This window comes from Dysidea avara, chromosome 13 (genome assembly GCF_963678975.1).
Source record: "Dysidea avara chromosome 13, odDysAvar1.4, whole genome shotgun sequence".
NCBI classification, from domain to species: Eukaryota; Metazoa; Porifera; class Demospongiae; order Dictyoceratida; family Dysideidae; genus Dysidea; species Dysidea avara.
The window spans coordinates 2,459,569-2,476,653 of record NC_089284.1 but is presented as its reverse complement, the minus strand read 5'-3'; the positions used below and the strand labels follow the sequence as shown (position 1 = coordinate 2,476,653).

The 17,085-nt window shown below is 39.1% G+C and overlaps 3 protein-coding genes across 3 annotated transcripts in view; 2 read left to right on the top strand and 1 right to left on the bottom strand.

Moving 5' to 3' along the window:
- The window catches only part of LOC136242698 (nitric oxide synthase, inducible-like), a 22,729-nt gene extending 17,915 nt beyond the window's left edge, over positions 1 to 4,814 (top strand). The window contains exons 24-31 of the mRNA XM_066034148.1: positions 835 to 1,022; positions 1,472 to 1,746; positions 1,912 to 2,037; positions 2,087 to 2,152; positions 3,570 to 3,655; positions 3,707 to 3,761; positions 3,813 to 3,973; positions 4,341 to 4,814. Of these exons, the coding sequence (XP_065890220.1) occupies positions 835 to 1,022; positions 1,472 to 1,746; positions 1,912 to 2,037; positions 2,087 to 2,152; positions 3,570 to 3,655; positions 3,707 to 3,761; positions 3,813 to 3,973; positions 4,341 to 4,503 (1,120 nt within the window). The 3' untranslated portion in view covers positions 4,504 to 4,814. The remainder of the gene's footprint in view (positions 1 to 834; positions 1,023 to 1,471; positions 1,747 to 1,911; positions 2,038 to 2,086; positions 2,153 to 3,569; positions 3,656 to 3,706; positions 3,762 to 3,812; positions 3,974 to 4,340) is intronic.
- On the bottom strand, positions 4,651 to 9,538 carry LOC136242700 (elongation factor Tu-like). The gene is made up of 11 exons (XM_066034154.1): positions 9,441 to 9,538; positions 9,304 to 9,353; positions 9,116 to 9,152; positions 8,944 to 9,066; positions 8,514 to 8,693; positions 8,373 to 8,464; positions 8,235 to 8,306; positions 6,897 to 6,989; positions 6,575 to 6,812; positions 5,347 to 5,498; positions 4,651 to 5,029 (listed from the first exon to the last, which is right to left on the bottom strand). Exons 1-11 carry the CDS (start codon positions 9,481 to 9,483, stop codon positions 4,769 to 4,771), a joined length of 1,341 nt encoding a protein of 446 aa, XP_065890226.1. The 5' UTR covers positions 9,484 to 9,538; the 3' UTR covers positions 4,651 to 4,768.
- On the top strand, positions 9,454 to 17,062 carry LOC136242701 (uncharacterized). Its single transcript, XM_066034155.1, has 13 exons — positions 9,454 to 9,610; positions 9,664 to 9,761; positions 9,822 to 9,944; positions 12,365 to 12,467; positions 13,417 to 13,514; positions 13,567 to 13,606; positions 13,663 to 13,745; positions 15,201 to 15,393; positions 16,037 to 16,068; positions 16,224 to 16,280; positions 16,343 to 16,439; positions 16,486 to 16,682; positions 16,907 to 17,062. Exons 1-13 carry the CDS (start codon positions 9,536 to 9,538, stop codon positions 16,995 to 16,997), a joined length of 1,287 nt encoding a protein of 428 aa, XP_065890227.1. The 5' UTR covers positions 9,454 to 9,535; the 3' UTR covers positions 16,998 to 17,062.
- The last annotated feature ends 23 nt before the right edge of the window (positions 17,063 to 17,085 follow it).

Here is a 17,085-nt window from a genome sequence, read left to right as displayed (position 1 = left end):
TTTTATCACTACTTCATTTTTAAATTTTGGATATACTAGTTAATATTCATATATTGGATTTGACCAGGGCACATCATTATAATACTGTGGTATGTCCAGAATTATCTCTTACCCAAACAATCAGGATGGTACAAAGTGTTGTAGTAACAGTAGCCCTTTTGTAAAGCAAAAATGCACAAATTAAACTTCATTGTGAAATATTACAGCATCTATGCCTGGTGTCTTAGGGATTCTAAGCAATAGTTTGTAGAACTCAATACAATGAACGAAAATTTGTGAATAGTTTGAATACCGTATAGAGGAAACTTTGGCGATCTGGCAATTTGCTACAAATTTGTGAAAGTTTAACCCACCAATTACTCATAGCATCTGAGATTAACACCTTTATAGCTAAAGATAAAGCCTGAATTCGCCAAAGTTTATTTTGCCAAATACAATTTAGCTGGCTATTCGCCAAAGTTTACCCCCACCAAAGTTTCCCTCTATATGGTATGTTATTTTGTGATTCAGTTTGTAATTCTCTATTTTAAAATGCCATGGTAGTACTTCAAATACACTGTAATTACCTTCATAACTGGAAATACATACAGAGGAAATACACTTAATCACCAGTGTAGTTGAAAACAGCTTACTAAATTCTGGTCACGAATACCAAACTACAATTTCTAAAAGCTTAGTTGCATATGTGTTTGAATACTAGCACACAATATCCAAGCAAATCAAATGTTTGTTCTAGTTGTTTGTTGTTCTTTTAGCACATTGTTTAACATCTTATTCTTACTGTTATTGAAATGTCAGTTCGTGTTGTACATTTATACACTCTATAACATGTAGGGCTCGTAACTTTCACATGCCAGATGACCCGAAGACTCCAATTGTTCTCATTGGACCAGGGACTGGTATTGCTCCATTCCGCAGCTTCTGGCAACACAGAGAACATCAAATTGAGCAGCACCAGATTGCTAGTACTCCAACTCATGCTAATGTTATTCCAGAAGATGAGTTTGCCAGAGCTTCAGCCCGTACGTGTATTTGTGACTGTTTTACTGGTGTGTTTGTGTAGTGTAGTGTGTGTGTGTTGAGAAGTAGCGCGTGCGCGCGCGTGTGTGTGTGTACTGAGAGGTAGCGTGTGTGGGTGCGTGCGTGTGTTTGTGTGTGTGTGTGTACTGAGAGGTAGCATAGCAAAGTGGTTAGAGTATCAGCCTGATAATTGAATGGTTCCAGGTCCAATGCCCAGTTATGCCAAATTGGTGTTGTTGTTGTTTCCTTGAGCAAGAAACTTTACTCGCATTGTTCCAGCCTACCCAGCTGCCTATGTTGACTCTCAGCCTCTGAGTAGCACACAGGTGTCCCAGTGCTGGTTCACTGGGTATGCATGGCCGTCTAGCATGGCTATGTGCATATATGCATGTGTGCATGGCATGAAAGTTGATGAAACATGATCTTTATACGATTGAATATTTCTTGGTAGGAAAGCCAAACACTCTGACAATTAATCTAGACAATGATGAAGATGATGGCAGCTTTTCAAAACGTTCCGCTTCTGATGTAGGAGAACTACATGCAATTGCTCGCCGAGCAGCCAGGAATAGGAAGAAAGTATATGGCAAGGCAATCCTCTACTTCGGCTGCCGCAATTCTCGCATGGACCACATTTACAAGGAGGAACTAGAGAAGGCAAAGATGAGTGGAGCCCTGGACAACTTTCATGTTGCATTTTCGCGGGACAAAGAAGTGATGGAAAAAGTTAGTAAATTGAAATATTAAGATAGATGTAGTTGAGAATTTTGGAGCCTTCTTTTATGGAGACAAATGCTATGTTGGAAGTACATATACAGATGCAAGCTAGGAGAACCACAAGTCATATGTTATTAAAAAAAAATCTTCGTAAATACATCTTGTTTTCTACAGACGTATGTACAAGACTTGTTGAAGAAGAACGCTGATGAGATTGTCCAGTTGCTAATGGAGTCACAGGCTCACTTCTACATCTGTGGAGACATATCCATGGCCAGTGATGTGTTCAGGACAATTGAGGTGAGCAAACACATAATACTGTACTATTATGACTGCTACTGACCACCAGAACATCATGGTGGACAATGCTGCCATGTCATCCAGTGAAGCAAGGGAATACATGGACAAGATGAAGGTGAGGAACTTGCTGGTGATGTACTGTACTGTATCAAAAGATACTGTGGGTTTTGTGTGTAAGATTCAAATTTGAATTGCAAGAAGTTTCTTTACTATCACAGAAATTTTTGCTGAAGGGTTTGTGAAAGATTGGACCTTGCATACATATTGGCTGGATGGGTACCTAGTTGGTGGGATGCAGAGCACATTATCAAACGGTACGGTAGTACCGTTTAAGTAGGGATCGCCCAGAAAATTTTGCGCACCGCCCAAAATTTCGCCTTTAAAAATCACCCTAGAGACATTTTACGTGACAAAAATCACTTTTACAGAATAGTACTAGTATATAAAATATAACAAAACACTTACAGCTTGCCAGATATAGAATTTTTTTAAATCACCAAAACTCTAATTTTAGTCTCACTGCCTCACTGACCACAGTCACAAGGCTAGAGGCCAAACGAAGCACCATTTTATGCCACAACAACAAATTCACCAGTGGGATGTATGTGACTTTTGGGGTTCTGACGAGTGTAGGCCCTCTGCTCCTTGTCTTTTATCTTCAATCAGGCTGCTTGCCTTCTTCATCCAACGAAACCATATCGAGGCATTAATTTTCCATATCAACACTTTCTTTCAGCAACATATATAGACGCCACAGAATTATTTCAGAGCTGGATTTCAGAAGCGCTTCAGTCCTGGCAATATACTAGCTAGATATCTGCAAGTTCGTGATTGAGATCCCGTTCGCGATAGGTTTGTGACCATGTCCATCAATTAAGATCTAGGTGGACTAATAGCAATAGAGTACGGGGACCACACCTCTTAACAATCTAGCTGTTTACTTAACAGTAAACAAGATCACCTCACCCCTTATTGGTCTAGCTAGCTGCACACCTTGATTATCCAAATGCTAAATGTGACTGTTCTATTAGAGTATTTTATCATCAGTGTGCATTCTATTACAGTTAATGACTGTTATATTAGAGTAGTTGAACAAAGCTCTATATAAATCAATGGGCTTCAGTTATCCGAACATTTTCACTACAACAGCCAAGTATGATACTCTAATAGAACAGTCACAAGTTACATTGTAGCTAGCTGTGCTACAGCAAAAAACTAAGCAAACTAGTATTAATTGTTAACTTAAAAATGAAGTAGGGATCTATGCAATAAAAGTAGTGAAACAAGAGATGAATGATGGTATTACAGCATAGTTCAGTGGGAAAGTCCCTACTTTGGCACATTAGCTATAACAATTATTTTGCTCAATGCCAAAGTAGGGACTTTCCCACTGAGCTATACTGTAATACCATCATTCATCTCTTGCTTCACTACTTTTATTGCATAGATCCCTACTTCATTTTAAAATTATTATACAGTGTATATACCTGTATGTTCAGAGAGGTGTTAAACTTTTTTGTTGCAATTTTCAGGAGAATGGTCAGTACCATGAGGACATCTTTGGTGTCACTCTGAGAACTGCTGAAGTGACTCAACAGAAGAGAACTGCTGCCAAACGGCAAGTGACAATATATACTAGTGATCATGTGTGTTATTGTTACCATATTAGGGCTTGGACTATTCTTGTGAGTGCTATGGATGGGCCTGGTGGTGAACAGCTGCCGGTGAGTTTTGATATAACAGATACCATTTTTTAACAATTCTTTACCTTCAAGCCTGTGATCCGGGAAGACTCAACAGATGGTGGCAGCCGTGCCATGCAGATGAAGGCAGCCGAAAGGAACCGTAGGACATCTCTTGTCAGGCGACCCACAGTGACAGTGCTTGTGTCTGGTGCTGGAACTCCGATGACACCAGGAACTCCACAAGCCAGATTGTATGGAAAGCGTTCCAGTATATGACGTTTATGAGCTAGCATAGACTACTAGTATAGACAGTAGTTATTAGTCCATTTAGGCTCTCACAATGTCTGTACGTGTGTAGAGACTGCACTAGGTGATGCTATGATGTACTGGTGTGCATCATGGCATTTGGTATTTTTTAAAAATTTACTGTGAAATAGGTGTGAATAACAAGCTCATAAACACTCAGAATCAATCAATAACTTGACCTGTTAAATTGTTCCTACTTTGTTGTATGTACCTAACACCAAATAAGTTGTGACAAATATTTATTGACACTTTTTAAGTGATCATTTTGGCCCATCTTGTATGTCTTTATCTGTGAATTTTTTTCCTTTACAGTTCACAGCCTTGGCCCAAACCAATGAGGCGCAAGCCATCTGAGCCGATTCGTACATTCACAAATTCTGAATTGGAGATACCGGCACATCATGCTCTGATTCAGCCTAGTAAAGAAGTCCAGCCCCCAGACTCCTTGCTCTTGCGCAATGGAGATGAAACATAAAAAAATGGTTTCTATGATGACACTCGATAGATTATTTTGTATCTTTTTTCTGAAGATGTGTACAATACTATTTAGAATTTGATTTGGTTTATACCTTTGAAACTATTTTTTAGTAGAATATTATAATATTTTCACTTTCCCCCCCTCTTTTTCGTTATCATTATGCTTTTTTTCATACACATTGCTTTTGTATGCATATTCAGAACAGTATTTATTGCACTGCTAGATATCTGATGTATTAGATGTTGAACAAACAGTGCTGATTTTATGCTATGATTTGTGTTACAACTCCAGTACCAATAGTTTTATGACTTTCGCGGAGCGTGAAACGTTGGCTGGCCTCCAGGGGTGTTGCTGGATTCAACATCATGATCAATTCGGTGTCATCTCCAGGCATAACTATCTCCTTGCCTTCAGGCAGTTCAATGGTGGCAGAAATGTCGGCAGTTCGGGTAAACATCTGTGGTTGATAGTTGGTCACAAAGGGGGTGTGTCTTCCTCCTTCCTGTTTTGTAAGAATGTACACCTGTAGTGAAATCAATGTAATGTCACTGCTGCTGTGGGTAGTACATATGAGCTCACACAAAGCTATATCATTATGCAACATGAAAATTTAACGTGTAAGTTGACACAGGACAACATGTGAGAAATGACATCAGCAATGTATGGTCTTACTATAAGAGGTAATGAAACACAGGGAAACATGACACCTTGGGACCAAAAAGTGTCCAAGTCAGTTTATGTGCTAAGGATTTCCAAATGATATTTTAACAGTTCGCTTGTCCACCAAAAACATTTTTAAAAATGTTGGCAAGTGTCTTGGCATACAGCTATACTGCTCACCTGAGCTTTAACTTTAGTGTGAGCATCAACAGTCCCTGGCTCACATATCACCATCCCTCTCTTCACCTCCTCCTTCTTGATGCCTCTCAGCAGTGCTCCCAGCTGGTCACCAGCTTCACCTCGGTCAAGGTGCTTGTGGAACATCTCCAAACCTAAAATGGCAATACCAAGAACAAGTTGTTCACAATTCAGCTGACCAACTCTTGTGTTTTAGGACACTACTTGTGTCCAACCAAATTGATATCATAAGCCCTTCCCCCAAATTAACGGTACCGATTGTACTTCTTCAACTTAACTATGTTGTTTCTCATGGAAAACAAAATTGTGAAAGCAAGGTAAATTTTTTTCTCCTACTAAGTGACCGTGGAAAGCATAAGAGTATTTTGTAGTATCCACAATACAAACAAGCATTTAAAAACCCAGTATGTGGATTTCATTGTTTGTCTTTTCCTTGCCAGTAGAGCACACTCTTTATGACACTGTCACTTGGTTGCTAGCCTACAGCTAGTCTGGCGTAGCCGACCCACGCGCGTATCGCGAGGGTCTGGTGACAGCCGCATTCAGTACCTGTGCCAGCCTTACGAAAAACTGGTGCATCCAATCAGATCACTTAGTGACCAATTAACAACATTCTATGACGTTATTCCCGATTTTCCCACTGATTATGGCGAGCTTCTTACACAACCAGCACAAATTTAAGGGTTTGTAGAGGAAATAGACATCATTCAAGTGCAAGTACAGTAGCTGTCGTGTTCTGTTACTGGAAATTGTCCATGTGTTTTGCGCATATTTTCAAATTTAATTGCATTCCATCTGCACAGGTACTGAATGCGGCTGTCACCAGACCCTCGCGCTACACGCACGGGTCAGCTACGCCAGACTAGCCCACAGCCTAAACCCTCTGAGTAAAGAAAGCTGGAAAAATTAAGGTACAGTGGAACCTCAGTTATCCGAACCCCTTGGGACCAGGGGTGGTCCATAAGTCTGAAAAGTCCGTATTACTGAAACTGTGTATAAATAACCTTAAAATAGCATAAAGAACATTTTAAAAAATTTCAGTATAATCAACTACCCTAATAGAACAGTCACTACTCTAATAGAGCAGTCATTTCCGTAGTTCGGTTAACCGAGAATCTGGATAAGTGGGGTCCGGATAATTGAGGTTCTACTGTACTGTCAATCCCTACTAAAACCCCTAGCTCTGCGTCTGTAAAATGCAGTAGCTTACCAGTGACTGTGGTTTTGAGTTTGGCATTTTGTCCAATAATCTCAACTTCCAGACCCTTTTTAATCTTCCCTCTCTCAATTCTTCCAGTCACCACGGTACCACGACCAGGTATAGTGTATACATGTTCCACTGGCATAAGAAATGGTTTGTCCAAGTCTCGTACTGGCATGGGTATCCACTCATCCACAGCCTTAAGTAACTTGGAAATTGATTCTGACCCCATTTCAGGACTTTTACCCTACAGGATCATGTGAGACAATGTGATGTTGTAATTGAACATGTGACATCACATTACATAAGGTGGAGATCACATGATGCTCACCTCCAGGGCACACAGAGCAGAGCCAATGATAATGGGAGTATTATCCCCATCATATCCATACTGTGCTAATGTCTCTCTCAACTCTAGCTCAACCTGTAATAGATGAACAAAGTGAAACCACCTAGCAATTACAACCAATAAGAAAAATTTATAGACAAGTGTATTCAAAAGGCACCATGACTACTGTTACCAAATGTAATATTACTTTACAAATACTGGCTGGCACTTCCTTCATTTGGAGAATCCTAAAAATAGTTCCTCTATAGGGAGACTTTTAATGTAGCTGCAATCTTTACTGAATCACTTGGTAATGTAGCTTAACTCAATGCTGGATGACTTTTTACACAGCTGAAGAGATAATTGTAATACAGCTGAACTCTCCACAGGGTAACTTATAATAAGAGCTGAATTCTCTACAAGGTGACTTGTAAATTAGCTGAATGTTCTAACAAAGTTATTTACATCTCAGCTGACTGTTCTATTAGGATGACTGCTCTATTGAAGTATCTTAAGTTGTTGTATTATGACTCGATGGCTTTATATCCAATTAATCTGTACACAGATTTTCAGCTGAGCAGTTTGTCTGGAAGGTATGGCAAGTAATTGTTAGGTTCAATAGTTAACCTATCCTTGTCAGCTTCTTGGCTTTCCCTGTAGATGTGACAGCAGATTGTAGTTATTTTTTGTGGCAATTGAACAACAGGTTAGTGATTTATAGGCTTTTAAGTGTGCAGACAAAAAAGAATCACGAAAAGCCCATTTTTGAAGTTGGAGCAATTCTGCTCATATTTGGTAAGTGCACTACTGAAGATGGAGGGCATTTCTAAGCAAAAATCGTCTCATTTCATAAAGGCAGCACAGAGATATGAATGCGTGAAAATCGCATTATTGTTCTTCTTGTCAATAACCCACCGGTGTGACGTGCTGGCTTCTTGGGCCACACAACACTACCGTGTGTCTTGATGATGATTGGTATTAACAGTTGCCAAAGAGCACCATATTTGTAATTTACGTTCCATTCACAAAAATTTTACTTGCTACTGGTAATAATATTATAGGCTGTTGGTACCAGTGATCCATACCCCTAAAAATATCAGTCATTTCTCAAAGAATAACTATTATCCTCAAAAACACTGCAGCATCTGATATTTCAGTAGGCCATGGAATAATTGTGACTGCTCTAGTAGAGTATTTCATAATAGTGTAATAGAGCAACCAGATTTATACACTTGACAGGAACCGGTTTGCTAGCAACTTTTAGTGTAAGACACTCCACAACTATCCCTGAGATAAATTTAAACTCAACTATTTTATTCAATAACAATATCTGATACTCACCAGTTCCAACATTTCTGGATCATCCACAACATCAGCCTTGTTAACATAAACCACAAGCGATTTAACACCAATCTAATACAAAAGTGTAGGAAAGAGACACATAGTAGAAAGACACACATTACATTATATCTGGTTAACCTGACTGGCCAGTAGTAAGTGCTCTTTGGTCTGCGGCATGGTCCCATCAGTAGCAGCTACCACCAAGATGGCACCCTCCATCTGTGCCGTACCTAGAATCCATAACAATTTACTATGTTGTACGATTAAAAAACAACTAACCAGTGATCATGTTCTTGATGTAGTCAGCATGTCCGGGGCAGTCCATGTGCCCATAGTGACGATTCTCTGTCTCATACTCAATGTGAGCAGTTGATATGGTGATGCCACGATTCCGTTCTTCTGGTGCATTATCAATGTCACCGTAATCCTTGAACTTTGCCATCCCAGCATTAGCCAAGTCTATAGCAATACAGAATATCTCACTATGGCAAGGTGGAAGAACTACTTTTGAAGGGAAGAAATTTTGAAGGCTTTTTTTGCCAACATAGCTCAGTCCAGAGAAATCACTTTATCAGTAAATAAATGTTACAACATCTTCATTTACATTTTTACAGCCTATTACCAACATGTATATGGTTTAAGGGGCATATACTACAGGCTGATAAAGAATTTATGTGTTGCTTTTTCTGCTTACAGGACATAAACTAACGTTTGGTAATAGCAGCGGTGAGAGTTGTCTTGCCATGATCAACATGCCCAATAGTTCCAATGTTGACGTGTGGTTTTGAGCGAACAAAAGTAGCCTTCTCTGCAGCATAGCAACGTATCAAAGCTGCAAAATCACTGTGGTTAACAAGGCACAAATTCTTACAGTTCTTTACCTGGTCCCCATCTTGCAGTCAGCCGAAAGCTATCCGTCTAAAAATAACATAGAGCAAGTATTTGATCAAAATAAATATAACAGGCGCCTAATTACAAGCCACGTGCACACAGTATGTAGTAAAATTTAGTGATCTAGTTACACTGTAGATGGCACCATTGGAAATTATTAACTACACACGCGGCTCACCTGAAATCGACTGCGCAATAAAGACGATCCTACTGTAGATAACACGGAGCCTGCACAAACGCAACACGGATAATAACAAATACGTAAAATTTCTTCACAAGCCTCATCAGCTAGTGATCAACATATATTGACAATACCTCTGAAAAATAATGCTTTTCTGCAGCTCGCCAATGCAGCCATTTTTACTGATAATTATTTGAATTATGACACACGCAAATCAAATCGAGTGACTATGCTTCGCGGCAAATCTACCCCGTTGAGCAACAATGAAGGACAATTTATCCAAGAGTCCATCACAGAGAGAATCGTGTGAGCTTATAACGTCAACAGGTGCGTATTGTGTTAAACTTCGTTGTCTAGAGACTAGACAAGCGGGACGCCTACGATTACAGAGATATCGATATATGCATCGATAACGATAACCCTGGGATGGTGGAGGCACGTATTGGGAATACCAGGTAGACAATTTGCCAAAAAAACAAAAAAACTTTTACCTGATTTCACGTGAACTGTTACAGGGTGCTCACGCGAGTGGCATGTGACGTAGTAGCTCCTAAGAGTTACCGCCCACGCGAGGGAGTGTTGTTCTTTCAAGTAGAACTTACACCACTAGCATCACCTTCCTTTGATGTTGGGGGCAGGTCAGTTTTATCAATTGTAATGCACCTATCCACCTAAACAATATGCCCCCTACCTAATTGTAAGGTGGGGGGACCTACAACATTGCACAAATTCCTTACTTGTTTACTTCAAGACTTTTTGTGTGACAAACTCTTGGTTACACTGTATGATTGCTCATACAGTGGTTACCCTTATACCCATGGTTTTGAGTATGCGATATCAAAACACATGTCTTGTTAACCCATACATTTTAATATGTTATAAAATTAATGTGCACATCCTGTGGAGGTAAGTTGATTTATTTATTAACTCTTGTTCTGGAGGCGTTATCTGATGGTATCAAAGTTAAAATGGTGCTAGGTTGCAATTTTGCAACAAATGGTACAGTGGAACCTCAGTTATCTGGACCTCACTTATCTGGATTCTCAGTTAACTGAACTACAGAAATGACTGCTCTATTAGAGTAGTGACTATTAGGGTAGTTGAAAATACTGATATTAAAAAAAAAATTATTTTTGTTATTTTAAGATTTTTTATACACAGTTTCAGAGATATGGACTTTTCAGACTTATGGACCACTCCTGGTCCCAGGGGGTCCAGATATCTGAGGTTTCACTGTAGTAAGTAGCAACTTACAACAATACAAAATCCGCCAATCACGAAGTTCGCATTCCAGTCCTGGTTCCAATTAAACAGCGGCATCATGCTGTTACCATATAGAGCAATTCATCAAGAGTTACCAAGTTCTATGATGTCTGATCATGTCTAGTGCTTGCAATGACTGGATTGAAAATACAAAATGATGTTAAAAGTATGGAGTTTGTATTAGAGAAAAACGATCCATTCTTTCCTTCAATCAGAGTATAATCAGTCCATTTCATGACAGATAAAGGACACTGTTAATGTGCAATATTGCTAATAAAATTGTTACTGGCTATAAATTAGATTTTAGCAATTTTGCTATTTTGACTTTACAAATCCCAGTAGCATGTTTTGTTATTAAATATTGCAATTTTCTATTGAGATAATTATGCTTGTACTTATATATGCTATACAGGTAGGAGGTCATCACCATCACAGTAATGGCTATACATACTAATTAGTCACTAACTGGCAGCATATTAATATCTTCTTCCTGCATCTTACACCCACTACTAGTAATTTAGTTGTGTGCACAAGTGTGGAATTAACGTTGAATCTAAAAAAAAAACAATAAAAAAACACTTGCTGATGTAATTTCCTCCATCTAATTTTTTTTTTGTGCTAGCACGGAAACAAAAGCATTGCATGTGCTTATGCAGTCCTGGTATTCCCTAGTATCTACTGCTGTACCAATATGACTTTCTGTGAAAACAGCTCATGTCACGCATGAGCGTGAGGTTATAGAGCTTTTACTGTACCAGTTGGCCACTATGCAAAAGGAAAGGAGTAGATTTAAGCACCTTATAAAGAGATGATTGTTCAAACATGGATTATTAACATAACAGGATTATTTCTACACAGTCCCATAGTTGAATAGTAGTCACGTTTGCCTAGAAACCACATGGGCTTTTCTGATTGAAACAGTGAAAGCTACAGGATAAAATGTAGTCTGAAAAGGGAACTAGGGAAGGGTTTGATTTAGTACACCAGATGTGATCTTAATCAAAATGATTTTGTTAAATTTGTTGCTAACAGCAGCACTGACTCACTTGTGTGTGCTGGGGGTAATGAGGTCAGTAAGTGATGTCATTATGACAAGGTATTACACTACAGGTGTAATCCAATTTTGGGTTTACCTCACTTTGCTCAATAAGATTTGTTAAAACCTGGCTCCCAAGGTCTGTATTATGTATATTTTAATGAAATTTTAAATTAAGGTAATCATGATATATTGCTTCCTATTGTTCAAAAATGTCTATGTGTGTTTGGGGTAACCTGGTAGTTTCTATTTCTGTTTTAGTGTGTACCTATTACACTGTACACAGTTTGTATGTGTGCAGAAGCAGTGGCTGATAAATGGTATGTGTAACTGAAACTGTAACTGAAACTGTAACTGAAACTGTAGAACCAACTGGCTTTATCAGATGAATTTTAAAATTAATGCCAACAGTTTGTTTTAGTTTTGCATCAGCAACTCTGAATGTGTGCTCGTATGCATGTGTGAGTGTGTGTTAGTACAAGCGTAAATGTTGAGGTAATAAAAATTGGTTCCAGAATGTCAACAAAGCACACGATATCAAAACTAGCAACAGTCACCCTTAATGATCTAACTAATAAGTAGAGAAACATGAAGGAGCTCTCTCCATATGTGTTGCCATTTATCAACAGCTGTTCTATCTGCAGCCAGTCTCACCAAAAATGTTCTAATATGGCAGCAGCTAGGTTTCCCTGTATTAAGTTATTAATATGATTTAACACATGTATATATATATATATATACACCATGTTTTGTTGGTAGGAATTCTCAAGTTGGTGTAGAGGTATGCCGTCTCTTGGAGCGGACGATTCGTGACAGCCGAGCCGTCGACCTTGAATCTCTCTGCATTGTCACGGGAGAAAAGGTCTGAGTAAGGAAGAAGCCCCCCCAGTTTCTATTTGTTATTATTTTATTAAAATACAATTTTGTAACATTATTTCAGAGTGAAGGGTACTTGAGCTCATTCTTCTCTCATCCTTCATGTTGTATGTTTTTGCTTGTAGCTGTCTGTTAGTCCATGTTTCCTGTGTGTGAGATGTGGCAACCCTACCATGTTTGTAACCTGATTTAACTAATCAGTGTAGCCCTGTGTCTAGTGTTGCATGGGAACTGGACTTCACTCTAACAGCTATTGCAGAACAATTACTCTTAGTTTATTAGCCTTATATGGTGGTAGTGGATTTTTCACGATGTATATGCTATTGCAGTGTGAGCATGGATTATGTTACATGCAGTTTTTGTTTGTTTTTGGCACAGAGTTGTTTTTGTGATTATTAGATTGTCCTTGTGCTGTGAATGTTGTCTATACTAACTTACAATGACCAGTTGAAGCCACATTTTAAATGATGTATACTGAAATATCTCATATTTGAAGGTCTCCACAGTAAGTTCACATACAATGAAATCTGCAGCCTATCAACTGTAATGCAGAACAGTAAAAATACACCCTACACTCTCTAAATATTTATATACTAAGGTGCTCATTATAGAGTTGTTCTAACACCACTGTTGACCATGATTTTTTCTGCTTAATTCTTAATTAAATGGTTATAGGGTTGGTGTGCATGTGTACGGTATTTGAGAGTAGACTAGTATAAATGTCATGGTAAAGGCATAGATCCTTTACACAATGGGTAAGGTTAAAGGTGGTCTATGTGGATGGACAGTTACAGCTTGTAGTGTTGCCATTGTTACTATTAAACATTGTAAACCATGTGGTTGAGTGGATTACATTAACAACTGCTTGTGGGTTGCCATATTTGGTATTGTAGTTGTACAATTGATTATAATTGGGCCCAACTGGTGTTCTACAGGTATGGGAGATACGAGTCTATGTGAATGTTTTGGACCATTGCGGCAACTTGATTGATTGTGCCTCCATAGCAACGATTACAGCCTTGAAACACTTTAAGTAGGAATTGATTATTCAGTCTGAACGGTCGCATGTCTTTCTGTGTCTATAGACGTCCCGATGTAAGCATCAGTGGACAAGAGATTACTATTGTTAGCACTGCCAGGAGACTGTGAGATGATGTATAAAGTTTTGTTTGGTTCTGTAGCATCCAGTGACTGAAAGAGTGCCGATACCCCTGAGTGTGTACCACTTGCCTCTCTGTGTGACGTTTGCTTTCTTTAGTGATGGGTAGGTTTGTGACAAAGTGTTTGCTGTGTTCAGTTGTGATTTATACTGATATGGAATATGCCTACAGTTGTTGGTGGCACTGTGGCTGTGCCACCAACATGTTTGCTGTGTTCAGTTGTGAATGTGTGTGACGCACGCATACACACACACACACACTCAATAAAGGTCTCACATTTTAATTCTAGTATGCCTGCTTATATGAGTGCACTTTGCCATACTGAACGCTCTATACATTTTACAGTAAATACCTTTGTGGTCATAATATTGGTCAACATTGTTGTCATGAATGACCATTTCCTAATTACCAAGGCTGGCTGCCTACATCAGCTGCTTGACAGACCACAACCAATAACCAGTTGGGGGGACTTTTTATGGCCTTAAAGCAAATTTTCATCGCCACAAGGCCCCACAATTCTTTGAACAAATTCATTAGTTTATAAAGTCCACTCAAGTGCACAGCAGCATGCAATGTTGTAGCACACTAAAGGAGTGTCCAGTCCAGTGTAGTAGTAACTTGGAAAGTAGATTAGATAGTGAGACATTTATTATAACATTTTCAATTTAGTATGTTGTTGACACACACTGCTCATTGTGTGTGCGTGTGTGTGTGTCTACCCAGCTGTTAAAATGGGGACCTGGTGGCCTGGTGCCAACTGAAGAAGCAGCCCACCCAGCTGTATCGTCAATGGGTACCAAGTGTAAACTGGGGAAGCAAATGCTCAACTGTCCATGTCTCATATAGCAGTTGAAGGTCCAGGTGGGACTTTAAGTGCCCACACCTTCAACTGTGAGACATGGTACAGCCTCCTGCGGGTTACTAGTCCTGCCCCAGGAGGGCATGCCTGTGCTGACTCATAGCACCTGAGTAGCGCACAGGTGCCCCAGTGCTGGCTACTGGGCAGCGTTACCGCTTAGTGGCTTTGCCTTTTGCTTTGCTTTTACTTTGTGTGTGTGTGTGTGTGTGTGTGTGTGTTGGCTCTACATGTGTTCCGTGCACCACAAATTGGTCACCTATCATCAATTATTACTGTTTTAATGTGTTGCGTGCCTTGATGTGATAGCTTGGATTGGGGTAATTTTCTGTTAAAAATAAATTTACATACATTAATGTGTAATTTTGTTTGCAAACTGTTTTTCCTTTTATGCCACAATTATTACAATCTTTATTGATAGTGTTATTTAAGAACGTGTAAACAACAACAACTTCTATGTCTTAATGATGTGAATTATTTGTGAGACCGCTATGTATGAAGTGGTCTATTAAAAGAGATGCCCAGGTTTTACTGATTTATGTTGAAACCTCTATAATCTGACGTTCATTGGACGTAGGTGTAGCAAACAGTGTTAGATTATTCTGGTATCAGTTACTGTACAAGTATCAAAAAGTGGAGCACCACATGGCATGAGATGGTCTAGAATGGAGGATAATTCAATGTATTTGTATTCAATCAACAGGGATTATCTACTAGTTGATCCAACAGACAAGGAAGAACAAGTTATGGATGGTCGACTAATTGTTGGAGTCAACGAACACAAAGAGATCTGTGCCCTACACTTGGCGGGCGGTGTTGCCATCCTTCCCGAGCAAATCATCCGCTGTTTTGAAATTGCTGCTAGCAAATGCAAATCGCACACAGCCATTATTCAGGTCATTGTTTGTGCGTACTCCTACCTCACTCTTCAATGGCTTGTTATTTAGTTGGCCAGACTTTTAAACAATCCTAAACAATATTCTGTTACCAAATAAGTGAATTGAAACACATTTCTGTAAATATTGTATTGAAATTTTTTTCTTAGTATTACAAACAGCTCTCTTGATTCTACCCAAAAGCTAGTAGTGATGTTGTAAGACTCATTTGTACTTGTGAGTATTCCCATCATTACCTTAGTTACATTGGAGTTACTATGTGGCTTTGAGCTGGCCACTTTGAAATTTGATAGTGTGTATATTTAACAGTTGGTTGAGCAGATGTATTAAATTACAGTCATCCTGGGGAGTCCTCAGTTGTACTGTAAGTCATGGAACATGTTTTAGTTGTTGCTCATTTATTCAATATGAAAGGCAAGACTTAGCTTAATCGAATTCATTGAAGCCAACCCTTCAAAGTACACGCCAGGGATCAAGTTAGTGATGTTGTGTTATTAGCAACTTGAGATGACAATGAAATACATATACTACACAGGGCCTCTCCCTCTTGTTTTTGTACAAAAAAACAATAATATTTTTATTTGTACGTGATTATTACTGAGTTCTACAGGGCATGTATCCATTTTTATTATCTTATTCACAGGAAGCGTTGTTGAAGCAAGCTGGCTCGTTAAGGTTTGTGTGTAGGAGCTCTCTTGTGTTGTGCCAGTAGTCAACAAGCCTTGACCATAGGATGGAATAATTTATGCAGTGTTTATCCCACATAATCTACCCACGCATGCTGTATCCTATTCTGTTTATCTGTTGTTGCTATGGTGCACATTGTATAGCTCTCCTCTCGGTGGAATACAAACTGGTGTTATTGAAACAACTGGGAGTATGACAAAGTATCCTCATTTTAAAAAGCAATTCCGGCACTTGTTGATATATCTTAACCTCTTATACACAGTCACAATGGTGATATTATGGACCATGCTACTGAGTCTAAACAACAGAATGAACTGAGTGAAGCACAAGAAGTAGTACAAGAAGGCATCAGAAAGCTGGTAGAAATTGCAAGATTTTATTTATGTTGTTTATAAATTCCTTTAGGATGCTCATACGGCTGTTCTAGATGTACAGGATATTAATCCATGGGAGCCACCATCAAACAGTGACAGTGAAGATTTAATGATAGTAGATTCTGCTCCTCCAGACAACAAGATTACTCCCAGTACAATCGATAGTGGTAGTGAAGAAGATGATGTGGTTATCTTAAATCCTGATGATATGTCCAAGCCAATCAGCAGGTTGGTTATAAAAAGGCAATACTGGCCCATTAATTATCACATAATGTAGTATATAATTTAACCTGCTAAGACCACACATTGTTACAACATGGTGATTACCTGTATGTCGATATGTCCCATTGTGTGTGTGTGTGTGTGTGTGTGTGTGTGTGTGTGTGTGTGTGTTATGGGGGGGGGGGGGGAGGAGAGAGGTTGTTTATTAACTTATCTCTGCTTCTCTTTAGACAACAAGAGGAAAATCAACCTCACACTGTGCCAAAGGAGGGTACGTCAAGAAAGCGGCAAAGAAAAAAGAAAGGAAAGAACAAATACTGATGTTAGTATGTAGTATAAATTTTGTTGTGGTTGCAGTCAATTTTAACAAGAAGCCATGCAACTGACGAAGCCTTGTGTAAACTCTGAG